This window comes from Sorex fumeus, unplaced genomic scaffold (genome assembly GCF_029834395.1).
Source record: "Sorex fumeus unplaced genomic scaffold, SorFum_2.1 ptg000098l, whole genome shotgun sequence".
NCBI lineage: Eukaryota > Metazoa > Chordata > Mammalia > Eulipotyphla > Soricidae > Sorex > Sorex fumeus.
The window spans coordinates 61230766-61253073 of record NW_026606155.1 but is presented as its reverse complement, the minus strand read 5'-3'; the positions used below and the strand labels follow the sequence as shown (position 1 = coordinate 61253073).

At 40.7% G+C, this 22308-nt stretch overlaps 1 protein-coding gene across 9 annotated transcripts in view; it reads left to right on the top strand.

Moving 5' to 3' along the window:
• NPAS3 (neuronal PAS domain protein 3) overlaps positions 1 to 22308 on the top strand; it is a 1011636-nt gene that overhangs the window by 970529 nt on the left and 18799 nt on the right. For all 9 annotated transcript variants that reach the window (XM_056133997.1, XM_056133998.1, XM_056133996.1 and 6 more), the window contains 2 exons: positions 13260 to 13453; positions 17955 to 18061. In XM_056133997.1, the coding sequence (XP_055989972.1) occupies positions 13260 to 13453; positions 17955 to 18061 (301 nt within the window). The remainder of the gene's footprint in view (positions 1 to 13259; positions 13454 to 17954; positions 18062 to 22308) is intronic.

Genomic DNA, 22308 nt, shown 5'->3' with positions numbered 1-22308 from the left:
TACTCCACATATGAGAGAGATCATTCGTTATCTATTTTTCCCTTATAACTGACTTCACTCTGCATGATACATGCTAGTTCCATTAAGGGTGAAATTTAAAACTATTGAATGAAGTAAAATGCTCACTACAATTTAAGGACAGATAAAAAAAATTTAAGCAAACATCCTGTGCCACTCACCATTAAATACATAACATATGGACTTCAAAAAAAGCAAACTAAGGTACTGGAGATGGAAAGTGATGGAGGTTTAGGGCTTTGATGAGACTCTAAGTCTTTCTGTATAAAGATACTTGATTTAATATACTATCATATTTAAACTATATTGCTTAAATCCTAAATTAGGTCCACTCTTCTTCCCAAAGAAGAAATATTTGTAGAGAAAGAATGTCTTTACAGTCAAATGCAGAACAACATACTGCTTGGGTGTTCCAGGAAAATTGACTTAGCTTCTTGTCTGTGTCCTTTTTTGCATAACTTTGAGTTTAAAGTTCCTAGCCTAAGAGAATTCTGTTCTTGCATTACTCTGAGAATCTAAGACACCTGCTGTATCCTCCTGGGAAATGATCATTTTGAGTTTGGGTCTTTAAGGAGTTTTAATTTTAGACAAATTTAGGGGATAAAAGAGGCTTAACTTAAAAAAAAAGAGGCTTAACTTTAAAAAAATATATATGACCCATCTATTTGCGTCACAATGTTTTATTTCTCAGATTACAATTATTAACATTCAGTTTTCCCCTTTAAGGAAATGGCTACTTAAAATAAAAGATTTTAGGGACCAGAGAGATAGTACAGGATGTACAAGGGAGACTACAGATTATAAGTCATTTGCCTTGCATGCGGTCTCATTGGCCGAGACCCTGGTTTGAGACCCCTGCACCACATGTGGTCTCGTGAGCACAAACAGCCACGGATGATTCCTGAGTATGGGTCCAGGAATAACCCCTATGCACTACCAGCTATAACTCAACAACCCCCAATAAATAAATTACACAATTAAAGAGAAAAAATTATTACTTGGACAAGGGATCCAGCTCTGTAGCACAGTAGTAGAGTACATGCCTCCCATATACCGTGTATGAGATTCTGGTTCAGTCCCTAGCACCCAAAAGGAAAAAAATCAACTCTTAAGACAGTGAAGATTCCTTTCAATAAGGATCCAGTCTTACTAGGACACTGCATTCTTGGAAACTAAGGCAGAGAGAGGTGCTGACTCCCATATCTAAGAGTTATTCAGACTTTTACTTAGTATCAAAGTGCTCCCATTGTTGATAAGATCTTCAGGTTGGATGGAGGTATGGAGGAGAGATGCAGAGAGCTCTCAGAATTGCTGTCTTCACAGCCCTGAGAAAACGCTACCTAGTAGAAAAGAGCAACCTTAGGCATTTAATGTGATTCACAGCAGTGACTGTTAATCATTTTTTTTTTATTAGTGAAACACCATGAAGTACAGTTGTAGACTTACAATTTTCTGTGCTTGGGTTTCAGTTATATAATGATCGAGCAACCATCCCTCCACCAGTGTCCATTCTCCACCACCACTGATCCCAGTATCCCTCCCATCCCCCATCCTCCCCATCCCACCCTGCAAACCACAGCACCCAAAAGGAGAGAGAGAATAATCTTTTTACACCTGAGGATCAGTACAGGTCTACAACCCAGTGGATGAAAACCACTGTCCTATGTGTCTGTGTTTATATTTATCTAGCCAACTCAGAAACACTGTGACACTGTCTGTTAAACTTAAGAAAGATGAGTATGGGGGCTGGAGCGATAGCACAGCAGGTAGGGCGTTTGCCTTGCACGCAGCCAACATGGTCGACATAGGTTCAATTCCCAGCATCCCATATGGTCCCCCGAGCACCGCCAGGGGTGATTCCTGGGTTCATGAGCTAGGATCAACCCCTGAGCATCGCTGGGTGTGACCCAAAAAGCAAAAAAAAAAAAAAAAAAAAAAAAAAAAAAATCTTAAAAAAAAAAAAAGAAAGATGAGAATGCTGAAAGTAGACTATAGACCAAACATGACTGCCACTCAATGCCTCTTTTGCAAACCACCCAAAAGGAGAGAGAGAACAAAAGGGAATGCCCTGCCACAGAGGCAGGGTGGGATGGGGGTGATGGGGGATGGGAGGGATACTGGGACCCATGGTAGTGGAAAATGGGCACTAGTGGAGGGATGGGTATTTGATCATTGTATAATTGAAATCCAAGCACAAAAATTTGTAAGTCTACAACTGTACCTCATGGTGTTTTACTAATAAAAAATAAATAAATGGTGTTTCCTCTTAAAAAAAGATGAGTAAAACACATTCAACAAAATTGTTAAGCAAAGATAAACAGAAAATGTAAAACTGACAAGTTAGGTAGACATTTTAAAAGAATTAAGAGCTCATTGGGTTCTAAAGAAAATATATGGTCTGTGCAGTATTTCTTCAAGAATTGGTTTCTCCTCTTTATCTGCCTATCTGTTTCAGATCTTTTTGTTCTCTCTATTCTTCCTGGGAAGCACAGGTTGTAGTCTGTTATATTGTCTTTGTCCTCAAGATGAACTAAGCAACAAGGGCAACTAGAGGCCAGAAAGGTAATATCCCTCCCCCACATCAAGTGCTGGAGGAATGAAAAGGGTACCCTACAGAGGTACCACAGTCTTCTGTCCTTTCTAGGAGACTTTAATCAAGTAACTGAATCTAATGAAATTTGATCACATGTGTCTAGTTCAGCCTTCTTGCTTGGCCCCTTAACAATTTATTGAGGTGTTCCTACCTATGGTCCTGTTTTATTAAATGATATTTGAAGTGTTCCACTCTGCGAAATGTGGTTTATATCTTTGGCATACATTTACATAATCTTGTTAAGGAGATCTCTCCAGTTTAGTTTAACTACTTCAATAAAAAAAAAAAAAGAAAGAAAAAAAAAGAAATCTTATCTTGGTAGAAGAAAGACTATTTTCTCCAAAGGGAACTTGAAGCAGATACAGAATCTAGACACATTTTGAAAGGTGGAGGCTGTAATTGTAGTTCTATTTTTTGTGTTATGTACTTGAAGTTTGTTAAAAGAGATGAATGAGAAGTCGTTGTTCTGTTTGGAGGATACAGTCATGTAAGAATAGGATGCTGTAGCTAATGTATTTTAAATGTGGGGTTTTTAAATAATTTTTTATTTGTGGCCTTCAAAAATGTTTCTACATTCAAAGGGGAAAAATGGAGGGTGATAAATTACCAACAATCCCTCAGCTCCCCACCAGAGCCATCAAATTAAGGGTTAACCTCACAGGATTCCCCTGAATTAATCAGGAGCTAAGCCTGTGGCTGGCTGGGGGCGGGGCAGGGAAGCGGGCAGAGCTGGCTTTCCCCAGAGGCTCTCAGCACAACCGTGCAGCCCGCTGTGGCCTGACCGCTGAGAGAACACAGACCTTTACACAAATAAAGGCGCCTTGACAGGGCCCCTGGGCCGCTCCCGAGGGCAACCCTGTGCACAGAAAACATGCCCTGATCCCACATCAGCCCAGGGTCCCTGCTTATCAGGCCCCAATCCTCCATTTTGCTGTATTCTGGCTAGATGGGGTTGTATTTTCCAGCCCAGATCTGGTTCACCCTTCTTGGCTCTAGGATGAGGCCATCAGTGATGAGCTTACGGGTCATTTTGATTCAGCTCCTCCAACTCTTCAGAGGAAGGTGTGACTAGGTGGTCCTGTGGCCTATCTGGTAACCTGCCTATGGTCTGTCCTGTGGCCTGTTCTGTGGCCTGCCTTTGGAGCAGGACTCCCAGGACAGTTCTTTTAACCAACGGCATCCAAAACAGAGTCTTTTTTTTTTTTATTTTATTGAATCACCGTGAGAAAGGTACAAGCTTTCATGTATGGGTTATAATCACAGAGTGATCAAACATCCATCCCTCCACCAGTGCACATTCCCCACCACCAATCTCCTCAGTATAACCCCCCTACCCCACCCTCCCCCTGCCTCCATAGCGACAATATTCCCCATTTCTCTCTCTCTACTTTTGGGCATTATGGTTTACAATACAGACACTGAGAGGTCATCATGTTTGGTCAATTATTTACTTTCGGCACACATCTCCCATCCCAACTGATTCCTCCAGCCATCATTTTCTTAGTGATCCCTTCTCTATTCCATCTGCCTTCTCCCCTCCACTCATGAGGCAGGCTTCCAGCTATGGGACAGTCCTTCTGGCCCTGGTATCTACTGTTCTTGGGTGTCAGCCTCATGTTATGTTATTCTATACTCCACAAATGAGTGCAGTCTTTCTATATCTGTCCCTCTCTTTCTGACTCATTTCACTTAGCATGATACTCTCCAAGTCTATCCACTTATAAACAAATTTCATGACTTCATCTCTCCTGACAGCTGCATAGTATTCCATTGTGTAGATGTACCAAAGTTTCTTTAAACAGTCATCTCTTGTAGGGCACTTGGGTTGTTTCCAGATTTTGGCTATTGTGAACAGTGCTGCAATGAACGTATAGGTACAGATATCATTTATACTGTGCTTTTTTGCATACTCAGGATATATTCCCAGAAGTGGTATTGTGGGGTCATATGGAAGCTCAATTTTTAGTTTTTGAAGGACTGTCCATACTGTTTTCCAGAAAGGCTGGACCAGTCGGCATTCCCACCAACAGTGAAAGAGCATCCCTTTTTCCCCACATTCACGCCAGCACTGGTTGCTTTTGTTCTTTTGAAGGTGTGCCAGTCTCTGTGGTGTGAGATGATATCTCATTGTTGTTTTGATTTGCATCTCCCTGATGGCTAGAAATGTGGAGCATTTTTTCATGTGTCTTTTGGCCATTTGTATTTCTTTTTTGAGGAAACGTCTGCTCATTTCTTCTCCCCATTTTTTGATGGGGTTGGAGATTTTTTCCTTGTACAATTCTACTAGTGTCTTATATATCTTGGATATTAATCCCTTATCAGATAGATATTGGGTAAATATTCTTTTCCATTCTATGGGCTCTTTCAACACAGAGAGTCTTTGATAGAATACATGTCCTCAATCCCCTCCACTATTTTCCAGAATCAGATATTTGGGAGAGGCACAACTGGGAGAGCACATCATCAAAACACTACCCTGCTTATTCTTGGACATGATTAAATTTAAGAACTACTAACCCAAGAAGGTTATTTTTATTTTTTTTTCCTTGTTGAAAATAAATCTCTGCTATCAGCATTTGGTATTTTAGGCTTTCCAATTAAAGAATAAATAATGTTTTCCCTTGAGTGCCAAGTCATCTAGTTACTCCGGCTTCCTATATACTGGGTAGGGTTGAGCCCTCACTCATTTCTCCTGCAAGTGCCAGGAGCCTGCACTTTTCCTTTAGGACCTAACAATTAAAAACAGAGTAGCTCTTGCTTTTCTTCTTCCTCTCCCTTCCTTAGCTTACTCTGCCTCCACTGAATCTTCTCAGGAACTCACCAAGAAGCAGACAGTTTTGCTCTAACCCTTCTCCTGCCCACCTTCTTTCCATGAAAACCAGGTAGCAGGTGGGAGAACTAACAATGCTGATTTTGTGGCAGTCCTTGATTTAGCAAAACTGCCCTGGATCAGGGTTCCTATCTTAACTTAGCGGGGCTGCTTCCCTGCTTCACTCCTCTGCCACTCAACTGCCCTTCGCTTGAGCCCACCCAAGACCCTCTCGGGTTCTTGCTGACCCTTGATCCCTAAGTGCTGTGCTATATGGAGGTCCTTTAAAAAACTGAGGCAGGGGCGGGGAGTGCGGGTAATCACTCCCAAAACCTCCAAGGGCTTCCTGAATTGATAGCCATCTCCATACCCAACTGATGCTACCCCAAGATCACCTCTTCTCTGACACCCCAGCTGGCCCTGGAAGGGGTCGCTAATAATTTACCCTCAGAAGTCAGCTTTTCCCTATTCTCCCGCCATGACGCTGGCTGTGATCAGCCCACCTTAGATAGGATGAAGCCTGCTATAGTAGAATTAGTCTCTTGAAACAAAAGTCCTGTGAGAGGAAGGGAACTTGCAGTCTACTGTGCTTCCAGCACCTCCTGCGATGAGTTCTCTTCTTTGCCTCTCAGGACAAGTCCACAGCCTCAGCGAATATGCTTCTTCTTTCTTTTCTAGGCCTTTTGCAAAGTTCCACAGACAGGGGCACAGAGACCTGTTAGGAATCATTCTCCTACCTCTGGATATAGTCTAAATCAGGCAAACTCTGCCAAAAAAAAATGTGCATGAAGTCATTTACTTGAGGCTGATATTTTTCTGCTGGTTTAGATTAAGTTGTTGTGCCGTAGGCCAGATGTTTAGGTGCAGGAGACCTGGCTGAGCCCTTATCTTGTAGAGGGTTGGGGGCACCTCAAAGCCCCCATCACTTAAAAATAATTAGCTGATTCTCTCACCTGAGCTAACAATTGAACAATCTGTATGCTAACCCAGATATCTAGGGAGGAATAAAAGAAAAAAGACCAAACTGCCAGAAGGAAGCTTAATTTTTAAGGTAAATTCAGTGTCCCTTTAAGGACATGTGAAAAATCTCTGAAGATGCTCTCAACCCAGGGAATCTGTAGTTTTCCCCTGCCTGCAGCTTTTTTTTTCCATTCCTCTATTTGCCTAGTTCTATTCTGTACTTTACATTCTGTGTAGAAAAGAATGCACATAATGCTTGGCACTTCCTTTTGATAAAGAAAGCGTTTCATATTACTAGTACCGAGGTTTACTCCTGAAAGAAAGGAGAATCGCTTCCAGATGTGTTTCTCCCTCACAGACTTTCTTCCCTTCAAAACTGACAGAGCCGAGGTTTTAGCAAGGTCCTTGTGATGGGCGTGTTTATAATGAGAATATACTAATGGAGCACATCTAAGCATTTAGCACTAACAGACAACTGAGAGGAGCATATGGCAGGAAGAGAAATAAATATATTTGTCCAAGAAATGTGGCTTGTTAGCACTCCCACACTCATCCTAAACTCCGGACCATCCTCTCGGCATGCATACATCCACTCATCCCAGAGATGAAAAATGAGTCCAACTGCAATTTCTTCGATATGGGGCTTTCAATGAATGCTTATGGGGACGTTATGTCAAAGATGCAGGGACTACAACTTAAGAGATCCTTGCACTCTGCTTTACCAGAACGGGTTTAGAAGTATATGCACTTATACATTTTGGGGGCGAGGCGGGGGGGAACAGCTAGTTATGATAAAATAAGATCAATGAAAGGATTTTGATAATTGAGCTCTTATAAAAAAAATGAGCTTGGGGACAACATTGGGGATACATTGGTTCAGAATTCTCTTTTTTGGTATAGATCATATTAAAAATAAGACTAAGATGAACCTTTGGAATATAGAGGCAAATTTTACCTGGCAATGGTTAAAATCAAAGCACTACTCCATTTTGGATGTGGCCCACAGAAACCTGTTGATTAATTATTAAACGGTGTATTTTTAAACATAGATAGATTTACCTCTCACCATCTAGGAAGGAGGGATCAACTAGCGATATAACACAGGAAAGATCATTCACCCTATGGAGCAGTTGGTCACCAAATTCTCTGAATATAACCTAGAGTCATAGATATTTCTCACCATGGAAATTCTTTGCCCTTGTTTTAAGGTTAGAAAATGTCTCCCTCTTACCCAGTGACCTCTCTAGATTCCTCAAATAACGGCTGAAGTCAAGTGTTTCTTTGCCTAACTGATCTTTATTTTGGCTTTACAATTTTCCTTTCCTTTTAAAGTTATTCTGTTATATTTACTTTCATTTTCTTGACATAGTAATAATTAGGAAAATGAATATATAGCATCTATAAATATTAACTATGTATAATATTTAAAAATCACTTCCCACCTAGCTATCTGACCTCACAAAGATGCCAGCAGGATAAAAGAGTGAATGGAGAAAGGGGGGGATTTATATTCATTTTCCTAATTAATATGAGGCAAGAGAGACTCTATTTAGAGAAAACATAACTTGCCTTAGGCTTGAGATTCAAAAGGTAAGTGGGGGGATACAATGTCCTTGGTGTGCATCTCTCTCTTCTCTCTCTCTCTCTCTCTCTCTCTCTCTCTGTCTCTGTCTCTCTCTCTCTCTCTCTCCTCATAATTCCATTGCTTTCTTAGCATAACTCTTACCTACAGGTGGAAAAAATACTCAAATATTTGCCAGGAAATCTTTCTACCTGCACTGTCATTATCATCTTCTTCCTACAAAATAGACTCAAAAATCAGGGTGCTATGTCTTCCCCCTCATTCCACTCCAAATTTCTCCTCTTTGTAACTGCTATTTTTGTCTCCTGGTAACATCAATCTGGGTTTTATTAGAGCCTCAGGTAGTCCTGATAAAGAAGAGATTGAATTATATATACATATATATGTACATATATATGTAAAGAACCTATATGGAAACCCTCTTCACCATTTTATGATACTATCTTAGACTCTAATCCAGTTTCTCCTAGCCTTCACAATCCCTTCAAAAGTATTTTCCACCTACTCTAAATTTCTAAAATTCTCATTGTGTTGCTATGTTAAGGATCACTGGTAAGCCTTGAAATCATGGGTCATCCCCACGACCAACCACTTGTGCCAAAGCACTGTCTGGACACTTTTGTGTTCAGGACCACTGGCACTCCAACAGAGTACAATCTCCAGCACATAACCAGGTGTGGCTCCACGAAACTAAAGTGTGTGTACCCTGGTGAGCACATGGTATACAAGAACTACAACTGAATTGTGTGGCCCGGAGTCATTGCAATGACAGCAAAGAAAGAAGGGGGCAAATAAATTAAACCAGAAGCAAACAGACCAGCGTGTAACAAATGCAGGGACCCAGACTAGCCCTGCCTTCTTAGGATCTTCAAGGAGCAGGGCATGTGTTATATTTGTCCCATAACCAGGATGGAGAACTACTTCCTTAATCAGATACAATGTTGCCTCCTTATATATTGCAACATTTCCTCTCACTAAGTATTTGTAAACTCTTTAGATTGGATTCACCTTGATCTGCTCCCTGAAACCTAGCAAGGACCCTTTCATAGAATGTATTTCAGGAACAAAGAACTGCCCAATGCCCTTTGATGTACTTCTATTAGAACACAGGCTACTTTTATAAAATGCTTGTCCTCTTGCTCCTGAGTTATTTTTATCTCTAATACAGTGATTCTGAACCCAGAAAACTTTTGCAAACTTCTGTGATATGGTGTGTCAGATATGGGTAGGGTTGGAACCTAAGTTTTGGAAAATACTCTTTCTTCACCATTTTAGGCCTTAAAAGCAACATAAAGTGGGTGGAAACACAACTTTTAGTTTGGATGCAAGCTGTCAGGCATGGCCAGAAATTTGGAGGGCATCTGTCACATCATGGCAAAATGCAATGGACAGTTTGAAAATAAAATATCAGTTTAATCCCCAAATTAATTATGAAATCCAAAATAGATCTTTGCCTCTCCCTAGTACCACCCTCCCACACTCCCCTCCCCAAGATGTACACAGAAACACAAATACCTCGTTTCTGCTTGGCTTTTCGTGACAACTGTAGTGATAATTTTCTTGGTGTTTTAAACAAAAATTCTTCTTAGTCTAAGTTATTTCTCAAAGACCTTCAAATAACCTGAGCTTTTGGCTATAAGGGTTCATATACACTGGTTTTAAAGGTTCATACGCAGTTTACTTAAAGTAATAAATTGGCATCAGGTATAAAATTCTAGTATTTCACTCAAGATTAATATGCACATAAAATGCAAACAGGCATAGCAAAGTTAAGATGACATTCACACAAGACCCAGAAACCTGGATTTGGAGCTCTTTTTGCAATTTGTAACTCTAGACAAGCAATGTACTTTACAAGCACTTCTTGCCTCTCATTTACACAAAAATCAACAACTCAGACCCCAGCATTTTACAAAATATGAAATTGTATGATCCTTTTCAATAATAATTCATGCCTTTGGCCCTCAGTTATTGATCAGTCATTATCTGTTTTATTCAATATTTTATGTCATATATTGGATCACACCCAGGGTTGCTAAGGATTACTTCTGGTTCTGGGAGTATGGGAAGGGGCACTGTTGGAAGTGCTCAGGGGACCACATGATGCCAGTGATCCAATGTGTACCTTCTGCCTGCAAAATCTGTGCTCAGCCCATTCATCTATCAAGAAAGACCCATTTAGTCAACATTTTAGAAAGAAGGAAACAGAACTTGAATGAAAGTTGTAAACATCTTCACAATTGAAAGTGTTTCTCCCTCCTTTATTTTTTGATTTCCGTATTGCATTTTTATAGTCATTATCCCCATTTCACAGAAAAGAAAATGCAGAAATGCAGAAAATTTAAGTGACTTGCCTAAGTTAGTAACTCACAGTCTGAAAATGGCAAATCATACCCTGACCAAGCTTTATTTTTTTTAAGGCTTTGTCAAGATTTAGAATATACTTGTTTTTTTTTTAAATTTTTATTAGTGAAACACCATGAGGTACAGTTGTAGACTTACAAATTTTTGTGCTTGGATTTCAACTGACGAAGCTTTAGACTCTGACTCCCATTCACTGGCCAGAGACAAAGCTAGATATCAGAAGCCAGGAAACCAAATGCACAAACAGGTTCAGGAGGCTAAACAGCTTTTCAACATGTTTCCTAGCTCACATACCTTTATATTATTTTAGAATAGAATACTAAGTGGAAATTCATATAATTTATATCATTTCTAGGTACGTGTTTCCCTGAACATTTATCAGTTTCGTGTTCTAAGCAGTGAAGTGTTCCTGATGCAACTAGACAGATCATGATAAATGAGCATCTATGAGCCTTGCTAGGAGGAGGACCAGGAACTACATACACCCCTCCTGCGAAGTCAATCCCACATCTTTCAGCGATTGCTTTATGAGTTAATGAGGTCTTGCAGAACTGTGTGTCTGCAATGGGGTTTCAGCATCCTTGCCTCTAGGAAAATTTTCAAATATTCATAAGGTATCTCATCTGACCAAAGCTTAAAGCAAAGGTGCATTAAGTATGAATTTAGTCAACTTCCAGGGTGGGTGGTCAAAAAGCTGCTCCTGAAATAAACTCAATAATCCTCTGAATTGGTGTTTCCAGACCTGCAGCTCTGAGCAAAGATGGGAGGAGGACTTAGGAGAAGTATTATTGACAAGGGCTGACACTTTGAAGGGAAATCCCCTAAATTCTGATCTGACTCTCTGACTGGTATCATGTGGCTTGCTTTTAGAAAACTGAGTAACTGAAGAGAAACAAAAACAAAATAGGAAAGGAATTCCTGGTCAAGTCCTAGGACAGAGAGCAGATACCAGATCTTATTATTCCTTATGTTCCTCTGACAAACAAGGAAGAGGTGACTTTCAGAAGGTGTGTGTGGGTGCTCAGTGAGGCAAAGCAAATGTACAGACATGGGTTGCTATTAAACTGAGCTCTCTGGTAAGGTGAATGTCAGTGACTCACTCCACAACCTAGTGTGGAGGGTCCTCAACACCATTGCATTATCTTCAGTACTCACCTGCACTACAGGTACGCACATGCGTACACACACATACACACACACACACACACACACACACTTTCCATCATTCTGAAATATAGCCACATAACTGCTTCATATTTTCCAGCCCTGCATAATTTTGTTTCTCTGAAACGTTTTTTAGGGAAGTGACACCATGAATCTTTCTCTAAGCAAAGGAACTTTTATAAAATCTGCCTTTATAAAGATTAATACAAATAATAATAATAAAATAATTTTAAATGTGAGATTGAGAAACCAATTATGTTTTTTGCTGGGTGACCTGCATTCTCCATGGTCTGCTTTGACTAAGAAACCAGAATTTTAGGGCCACAGCAATAGTATAGTGAGTAAAGCACTTGCTTTGCATACAGCCAACCCAGGTTCAATCCCTGGTACCATACATACATGATTCCCCGAGCTACACCAGGAGTTATCCCTGACTACAGAGCCAGGAGTTAGCCCTGAGCACAGCCAAATGTGGTTCAATCTCCCCATCCCAATTTTTTTAATATTTAAAAAGAACTTCAGTTCAGTTATCTCCCTTTGCTTCTGAGGAAGTAGAAAAGTACCTCAGAGCTGCCTCCAACATGGTATGAATCTTCCTGACCCTGTTTTTGCATACGTTCCAGAAATGACTCCTACCACCTTCCACCTCCACCTTGTAGGCACTGCACTAAAACTGGCCATGTTGACTGGCCAGTTCTGGAGGACCTGTTCATGCCACTTAGTTAGTCATTAGTCATTTGCAATATCAACTTCCAACTGAAGGAAGCTCTCAGCCAGTCATACTTCTGGGAGGAGATAAACACCACTTAGTACAAACTAGGAGAAAGATATTCACAGAGGTTGATAATGAAAATTTTTTCTTCTATGCCTCAGTGCTCAACATTCTGATCATTTTACTTTATTTGGCTTTGTGAACAACAACAACGGGCAGTGCTCAGGATTTACTCCTGACTCTGTACTCAGGGATCTTTCCTGATGAGGCTTGGAGAATCATATGGGGGGCCATATGGGAATCAAACCTGGGTTGGGCATATGCAAAGCAAGAACTCTACCCACTGTATTGTTCCAGCCCAATTCTGATCATATTTTCCGTTATAAACTTCCTAATCTTGAGGTTAGAGTGATAGTACAGTAGATATAGTGCTTACTTCACATGTACCTAACCTGGGTTTGATCCTTAGCACTTCACATGGTCCCCCAAGCCTCAGTAGGAGTGATCCCTAAGCACAGAGCCAGGAGTAAGCCTCGGGCACCACCAGGCCAACAAAAAATATGTGTGTATATGTGTGTGCATATATATATATGAATATATGGAGCGATAGCACAGCGGGTAGGGCGTTCGCCTTACAAGCGGCCAACATGGCCGACCCGAGTTCGATTCCTCCGCCCCTCTCGGAGAGCCCGGCAAGCTACCGAGAGTATTCGATATGCCAGACACAGTAACAACAAAGTCTCCAATGGAGACGTTACTGGGCCCGCTTGAGCAAATCGACGATCAACGGGAGGGCCTTTACCTTTACCTATATATAAAACATATATAATCACATATATATACAAATTTCCAGGTTAAAAATGTCCCAAAACTAAAAATATTATATTAATAATACTAATGCTCCCTTGAGAAATGAACAAAGAATATTACTATTTCTCTCTGCCTTGAGAACTTTGAAGATATTTTGAGTACCATCATGATATCAGGAAATACAAATTAATGTTGGTTCTGCAGAGGTCATTTTTGACTGTGTCCTGTACTTAATGTTCTATTTCAGGTGATTCACATCACAGGCCGACTACGACTGAGGGTGTCCTTATCCCATGGGAGGACCGTCCCCAGCCAAATCATGGGTCTCGTGGTGGTGGCCCATGCCCTGCCTCCCCCCACCATCAATGAAGTCAGAATCGACTGCCACATGTTCGTCACGCGAGTAAACATGGACCTCAATATCATTTACTGTGAAAATAGGTACTTTGCTTTGTTTCACTTGTTCTTTTGTGTGCGGCACCTTGGTGAGGATTGGTATTTTCAGCCATCTAAAGGATTTGACTCTCCCCCAGGAGATCCACTATAAATTCTGATCTCATTTGGAATGGCCGCTTGGATGGGCATCAAGCATGCTTTGTGTTTAAAATGTACACTGCTTCCCTCATTTACATTAGGGCCAACAATGGAATGAATTGGGCTACCCGACATCCTTATGCTTATCATGGAGGCCCATTTGGGCTGTGAAGCCAAGGAAAGAGCAAGGCCGAGATATTATGAGCAAAATGATGCAGTCAAAGATTCTGCCATGGCCTCAGTCAGACCCGCTTCCTCACTGCAGCCAGGACTTGGCCTTAGCATGGTCAGTATTCACACAGGCACAAAGCACATTGTCTCAGTTCACTCAAGCTGCCATGACAAGTGGCCAAGGAAACAACAGGCATTTGTTTTCCTAGTTCTGGAGGTTGGGAAGATTATAGTGCAGGCTGATTAGGCTCCTGAAAAAAAAAAAAAGCAAACCTTTTTCTTGGCTTCCTTCTTGCTTTGTCCTCACTTAAGGTGCTGGGGTGAGGGACCAATATGGGAAAGAAAGACAGAGAGATCTCGTTTCTTAGCTTTTTTAAAGAACATGTCTCCCCCTGGAAGCACCCCTCAGGACCTCTTCTAATCTAACTACCTTCAAATCCCATCACACTGAAGGAAGAAGCAGTCGTAGATGAGTGTGGGGAGAGGTGATTGAATGTCAACGTTCAACCCACAGCATATGTGGCAAACAAGAACCTAAGGTCCCGGGGGATCAAAGAAATTCAGGATGTGATTAAACAAAACTTTGTCATTCTGAGCTCTTAACTTTTATAAATTAGAGAAACAGCAACAGCAGTGACTCATAACATAAATGTCTTGGCAGTTCTCTCGCAAGACCAAGAGTTTATAAAAGGCCTTTTTTAGCCTTTGGTTAAAAAGTTCATTTTTTCCATTAAGCACAAAGCAAGGTACAAGGAAATGGGACGGTGCCCCTTCAGACCTTTCACCTAAAAGTCACCAGCCCATCATCAGACTGATGTGAGGAAGAGAGAATTGAGGGGAAAGGAGTGAAGGGGAGAGAGGAGCTGTGCAGAGTATGGGAAGCTTTGAAGATGCATCTAGCCCCAAGGCCCCCAGGGAGAATATGTTCATGACACAAACTGTTGTCAGATGGGAGAAGTGTCTGTTCACATAGGGGAAATGAAGGAACAGAGTGGCCAACTGGCATGGGTACTTGACTGCCCAGGGCCTTGACAAGTGGAAGTTCAGTACCTCCTCTGCTTCAATCCCTTGGGAAGCATGAAAGGTATAAGAGACTAAACAAGAAGCACCTGCCATTTCTGGTGGTTGATTCAGGTTGATTTGCCAATACAACACAGCACTATTTCCCAGTTGAAGGATTTATCAGTATTAAAAAATACTCCTATGAATGTCTTCATGTTCAGTGGGATAGAGGATATTCTGGACCTCTTACTATTATTTTATAACTCTAAAATGATTTTTTCAGCTTTTATTGATGTTCACTTTAAAGTTATTATCATAACTGCACAAATTTCCCCAGTCTAAAGTGTTCTGGATTGGCCACTGACTATCAGAAAAGACAAATTAGATAGCGTAGACAACACTAAAGATGCTAATATGGATTAAGCTCATTACACAGTGGGCAGTGACAAAGGTCATTAGAGACCTCCCTCTCCACTCTTCCAAAGTCTCTTGTCTTCAGATCACTCTCAGGGTGGGCTGGTGACTTATACAAACCCTCCCAATTAAGCATCGGGAAAATCTGAATCAAATCAGCTTGTTTCAAAAGCTACTTTCTCTGGGGTTCTCCCTGCGGTTCTTGCCTCTTTTTCCTTCAGCAGGCTATGACAAGGAAATCGGTCAGCATCACCACTGAGTGGGAACTTTTATACTGTAGGCACCCATGAAAGAACACAATTATAGCCCACAAAGCACTTTGTTCTCTGATTGAACATGAAGAATGCAGGGCTGGCAACCCAGCCCGGGGAGGCAGGAAGTCAAAAGATATACTGTGGCTTTCATTCTCAGAAAACTCACAGCTCCCTTGACTTACTCTTACCACCACCATCTACTCAAAAAGAAAAAAAAAGTGGAGTCAACTACTTACCTGGAAGCCATAATTGTGTTATCCCAAGACCATCATTTAATTTTTGTTGTTATGATCACAGATTAATTCTTTTGACACACTTCATTGACCTGAGTGCTTCTAGTAATTGGGATCATTTTCTGGCACCCACTTTCTTTTCCCTCTTCCCATTAAAAAATTATATAGCAATCACTTTTTTGCCAATACAACACAGCACTATTTCCCAGTTGAAGATGATGGTAGTGCAAAGGTCCATGTTAAAGGAACTGCAGATGGATTGAGGAAGAGGCATACTTTGTGTGTAGCACTTTGCCACTTTAATTTCACTCATTCAGCAAATCTCTCGGGTTGTTTTAAAAATAAAGAAACTGAGGCCTGGAGTCATAAATGCTATCAGGATTCTTATCCTGGGACTTGAGTAATAATGCACTGCTTACCTTGCATGCAGCCAACCCAGATTTAGTGCCTGGTCCTAAGTATGGTGCCAAGACTGAGCCCTTAGCACAGAGTTAGTACCACCTCTGAGTGTGGCTCAAAGTCCTCCACCCCCCAAAAGGTATTCTGATTCATATGTAGATCACCAGGACAAACTGGTGCTTTCTGGTGCAGTATACAGATATGTGGGTCCATAGGGGACCTCACATACCATGGTGGGTCCAATAGGCTATATCATTAGGCCTATATGGGGTAATTACTCTCTAGATTTGTGTCATTATGATGCTTGAACCAAGATTAACTCTCCAAAAAATGCATTTCTCAGAATGTATCCCCCTCACGAATCAATGCATGACTTTGTGATAAGAGATCTGTCAACATAGAGCTCCCGAGGCTAACAGGCTCTGGATCATAGAAGTGCATCTATCAATTTGAATGATTTCATTCAAATAAAGTATAAACTCAAGAAATTTCCTTCCAAGAGAATTAAGTGGATTTATCCTGGGCTTCATTATTTAATTAGGGAATGACTAACAAGAAAGAGAGCTGAGGCCTTGACTGTGTGGACCACTCTTCTCCAAGTTCCTTAGGAAAGCCTCAGGCAAAGCCAACATCTGATGCTGGCAAAGGATCTGTCCTTTTCAGAAGCACCAAGGAGGGTCTTTGAATATCCTTGCTCTTTCATTTGTAGAGAGCAAGTATAAAAGTTACATTTGGGAAGTAGTTCATGGCTTTGGGAAAATACCCTTTAATTAGAATACCATGAATCCTTAAAATTACTTTATATGCCCTCATTTAGTTCTCTCTTATTGAGAATTATAGTTTGGCCCCAAACAGGATCTGTTTTGCAGGCCACTGATAAGTCTATCAACTGATAGTATATTTTAGTTCTGTTCTTTCTGATTCTCTATTTTCTTCTCTTGGTGGGGTAGAATGTAGATTTAATCTCCCAACAGTGATCTCATGGTTTCCTTAAACATGTCATTGCTAAAGATCCACTTCATATTCAAATCTCTCATGAGTCATAAGCCATTCAAAGCTGAGGGATAAAAAAGACAATAAAGTAAACTCAAGATTGACTCTGTTTTGGACTGACCCAAAAGCATCTGTCCTTGGACAGGGAAGAGCGGAACCAGCATTTAGACATGGTCGTATAAAGCAGACAGACTCCCCCAACATGTTTTCCAGTTTTTGTTCTTTCTCGTATGCTCCTGCCTGAGGACACCGACGTCTGGACAATCAATGACAGAGGCTTACGCACACGTACTGTGGCGCCTGGAAGTGCTGCTGAAATGGTTTCAAAGTTTCTGTGAGGAATCCACCACAAAGCGCCAGTTTAAAGGACCCTGAGTGAAAGCCGCTGCTCCCCAATGACTTGAACTAGAAAAGCTAATACCCCCAGGCATCTGTATGTCTCAGCATTTAAATTATATCCCTTGAAATGCCAATTTGGACTTTGTGCCAAGAAGCAGTTGAAGCTCTTTTTCATGGAAATACCCAATAGAAGACCAATCTGTTTAAATGAAAGGTGTCTCTAATCATTTGGTATAAACATAACATGTTTTTATTTTATTATGTAACCTTGAATTATCTTGGCCTCTAATGAGGATCTCGCCTTGCTACTGAGTCTCAGTAATTCCATGGAATTATGTTGTCTAAATGTGTATTCTGATGCCAAGAAGGAAAAACCTATCTAATTATTTAAGCAATTGTTTAATGTAGCCTGTTTCCCACTTGAAAAAGAAACTGTAATACCTTAAAGAAAATAATCTGATCTATAAAGTGTTTTCTCTTAGAGTCCTTAGTCCTCACAGGTCCCCTGGTATCATGAAAATTGTTGGTAGATCGTTTCCTAGTCATGTGACCATTGCTATATGTGTCTGTTCTGAATCTCTGCCTGTGCTCCTCTCTCTGCAGGATTAGTGATTATATGGATCTGACTCCTGTAGACATCGTAGGGAAGAGATGCTACCACTTCATTCACGCGGAAGATGTCGAGGGCATCCGGCACAGTCACTTGGACTGTAAGTCCATCCTATGTGAGAGCCACTGGGGCGGGCCCCTCCCTCTGAGTCTTGTTTGGTTTAAGTGTTGATTTTTTCCCTGCTGGTCTCCCATGAACATTTGAGACAACTGTCAGCATGCAATGAGGAGGAGGGAGACATCAATCACTTCAACTTGTGTAGTGATTGGATTGAAAGTTGGACCACAGCCTCTGAGAGATGGCTGGGGCTTGGAAGGTGCTCTTTTAGGATGTGTTGGTAGCTCATGCTCCCTCTCTCAGGAAGTGATGGGAGAAAGATGGATCTTAAGTGCTTTCTAGACGCTCTTGTATTCTGGAGAGCTTCTTCCACTCTGTAATTTGGAATTGCATGTTGAAAACCAACACTGGAGGAGACACATTCAAATAGACCAGAGCCAATAAAAGTGCTTCTCTGACTAGAGACCAGCGGGGCTGAGGAGGAAACCCAGTCTGGGCCATGGCAGCAGTGCAGGAAAGGGTTCTCTTGCCAGATTTCTAGAAAGGTTTTCTACCTCCTGGGGCCAGGAAGAGGGAAACTAATCTCATCCTTGAATCTGGTCCCCAGCTCCTGAGCCATGACAAGTGACCTCTTTAGTTTCTGAGTTGCTAATCACAAAGGAGGTCCAACAGGGTTGGGGCAAAGCAGTAACTCTCGCCACCTTTACAGGCTATTCACACTGTACAGCAAGAGGCCTGACAGTTCCATGTCATCAGGACACTAATCACATGAATCCTAGGATGGGGCTGCTCTTTCCCAAACTGGATTCCCTATATGACCATTCAAGAGATGCATCCTGAGTGTTGAGAACCCAGTATTCTGGAATATTATAAAGTCAGTTCTGAATCCCGGTGTAAATTATTTGGGGGGTTGTGCCAAGGATCAAACCCAGGACCTCAGTTATGCAAGGTTAGCGCTTTACCACTGAGTCGCACCCCAAACCTGGTTTACTAATTGTTAACTTTGTGGTTTGTGGTATCTGGATCAAACCCAGGGCTGCAAATCTTCAAGACAAATCTCTACTTTGGAAATACACCCTAAACCCTGACTTTACCTATTGCAGGTTTGGGGGTCAGAGAGATAGTACAGGTAAGGCACTTAACTTTAAGCAACGGTTCAATTCCCAGACATGAATATGGCCCCTGAGCACCACAAAGATGAATCTCTGAGCTCAGAGTCAGAAGTAAGTTCTACGAATCTCTGGTTGTATCCCCCCTCAATAAATACAGCAAAGAGGAAAAAAACTCCAGGTTCTAGGTTGATAGAAGAAATATTAGTTGAAGATCTACATTAATTTCATTCTAAAATAATTCACTTCAAGTTGAAGTTTCCAGGACGTCCTGGACAAAGTTCAGTGAAGATTTAGTATGTGAACAAGGTGCCACAAATGACATGGTGTGGCTTAGTTGAAGCTTTCCTGTGAAAAACTCACTCAGTATAAACCATCACCTGTAATTACTTCCTCTCCTATTTCTTGTCATGTTTGAGAAGTACTTCAGAACACCCCCCCCACCCCCCGCCGCCCTTTATAATTTTTTTTATTTCAGAATCAGATCTTCAAAAGACTAATGAAAAGAGAGAGAGAGAGAGAGAGAGAGAGAGAGAGAGAGAGAGTGAGCACTGGCCAAAGCCTCAAAGTGTCTTGTGTCTTGTCCTGTGTTTTTAACACAGGGTTAAAGACACTGACATAGAACCAGGTTCTTTATTACCCAGGGACTAGGCCAAAGCTCAAAGCTCAGGGGAAAGAACTGTCTGCCTGACTGCTCTTCAGCAGATTCTACCCAAGTCCCAGTACGAATATGTGCCTGGGTATTGTACACCAGGGACTTAAGGAAACACACTTGTTGCTAAGAATGAATGGATGTTGCATATCTCCGAAGCAGATGGCTCTTCAATTAATCGGAAAATAAAATGACACAGTTTCCTGAAAAGAACAATCAGGTTCCTTCTTAGTTGGGAATTTAGTGAACATGGAGAAAAATTGGGATCTTTAGAGGAAGCTGAGATATATGATTTTGGACCACTATGTGGCAGAGACTCAGAGCTTAAAAATGAATACAGCACTTGAGGGACACTGTCACTAATCCTGTTTGTGGGGATAAAGGAAAGTATTTTGATTTTGCAATCTTAATTAAAGTCTAACTTACAAATCTGATACTAACAACCGCAAAAAAATAGCTGTGCTATCCTCAGTTATGATTTGGAAAACATCTTGCGATCTCCCCTGGATTTGATTTACAGCTTGAAGAAGCACAATTCCGCAGGTACAGTGAGCTAGGGCAGTTCATTTCTTCCCATAAAGCAAAGGTCTCCAACAAATACGCCTGATGCCATTCTTTCCAATCTTTCTTTATCTCATTTTCCATAACCAGAATAATTTGAGGTGCTGAAAATAAATATCTCCACCATTCACTATTGTGCTAGTCTTCTAATTTTTCTGGTCTCTTGCCAGCTAATAAACAGAAAAGGGTGTGCTTTCAAATTCCATAATTTTTTTCATTACTTGATATTGACATACTGGCTATTGCTTTATGATTTAGCCCACTAACAATGATTGAGTTCACTTTTTCAACTCATATACATGACTTCCAATTTTAAGTTCTTTTAATAACCTTAAACACATGAAAAACAAATAGAATGAGCTGATAATTCTGCACAGTAAAATACACTTCACATATTTAGCTACCACGCTGTGGAATAACTCCACAATGTCAAGTAGCACACAATTAGCAAAACTGTAGGGGGAGGAAAAGGAGTGTTTTGATCCTGAAGAATTTTGATCCTAATCAGATTGAAACTTCAGCGTTCTTGTAGTGGTTGATATCTTCAATCACACACACACACACACACACACACACACACACACACACACACACACAATCAAACTGATGCCAATGTCAGGTTTTGCATTCTGTGACTGAAATAAAATGCTAAAATATACAAATGCATCTTGTTTTGTACAATAAACATTAACATCATTATAAAGTAAGATTGAGTCTAAAATTGTGTGATGGAATGTCTGATGTTTACCTAATTCTCAAACCAAAGCCAGCCCAGTAACAAAATGACAGAGCATGTAATAAGTCTTGGATGTGTAAACATTGGAAGAAAAGGCAAAAAGCCAGCATAGCATCTTACTTGTCCAAAGCCCTAGGCTGTTACTGAAAGACGCCTCAACTGTGCCTTCTTGGCAGGAGAAGGTCACAGTGACATGGAATCCGCTCAAGAATAAGATAGAATTCTAAAACAAAAGGATGGTTAAAAAATAAACCACATTAACTATTTAGCTTTTCTTCCTGGAGCTATTGGCACAGTTCCTGTTTCTGCCATGAAAGGCAGGTTGTAGTTATAACAGATAGTAGTTCTGATAATTTGATATCTGTCTTTTGCCTAAGTTTATGGATGAAACTTAAAAAAAAAGATTCAAAAGTATTTGATAACTCAAAGATAGATAACTATCTTTATCACTTATATCATTTTCCCTAGCATAGGCATCTGTAAATCCATGAACTTGTGTCTAGAATAAGAAAAATAAAAGGGAATCTCAGCTGCACCACAATTTGACAACTCTGATAAATTGAACCAAGAACTTTGGACCATCCACTCTCCCACTAGGTTAACACAAGATGCCTGATAGTTCACTGGATTTCAACATAAAAAATCACTAAGAATAGCATTATCTATTTCAACATAGTGAATTAGTGATAGTATACTGAAATTCTAAAACCATGTGGGGGAGTTTTAGATTCTATACTTTTACACTAAACAAAGACCTCTGTTTTTTCTATTTATTTATGTCACCTCCCTAGTGCATTGATTCAGCAGGCCAAATTAACTGAACATATCAAACTTTGAATCTGATGTCATGGATATTAGTAATAATAGCAATATCATTGCTGTTCACCCTCCTGTTCTCACCCTCTCAGGAGATATTTGACTCTAACACATCATTACAAAGTCTTCCTAGGGTCCACATTCCAGACACTGAGAACATGTAGGTAAGAGGATGTTTTAGGTACAGCCATCTACTGGACCATTGCCTGTAGTACTAAAGATAGAAGGGAACCCTGAATGCATCTCTTCAGTTCCTTTAAATCAAGCCTTTGGTCTAGAGAAAAGGATGAAATCTACCTTGAGATTACATTGGAATTCTTCCTGGATTTAATCTGTAAGAATTCTTTAAAACCTGAGCAGCCTGAGGGGAAAACTGATTTTCTCTTCATAGACTTTTGGTCCACAAAAAGACTCAA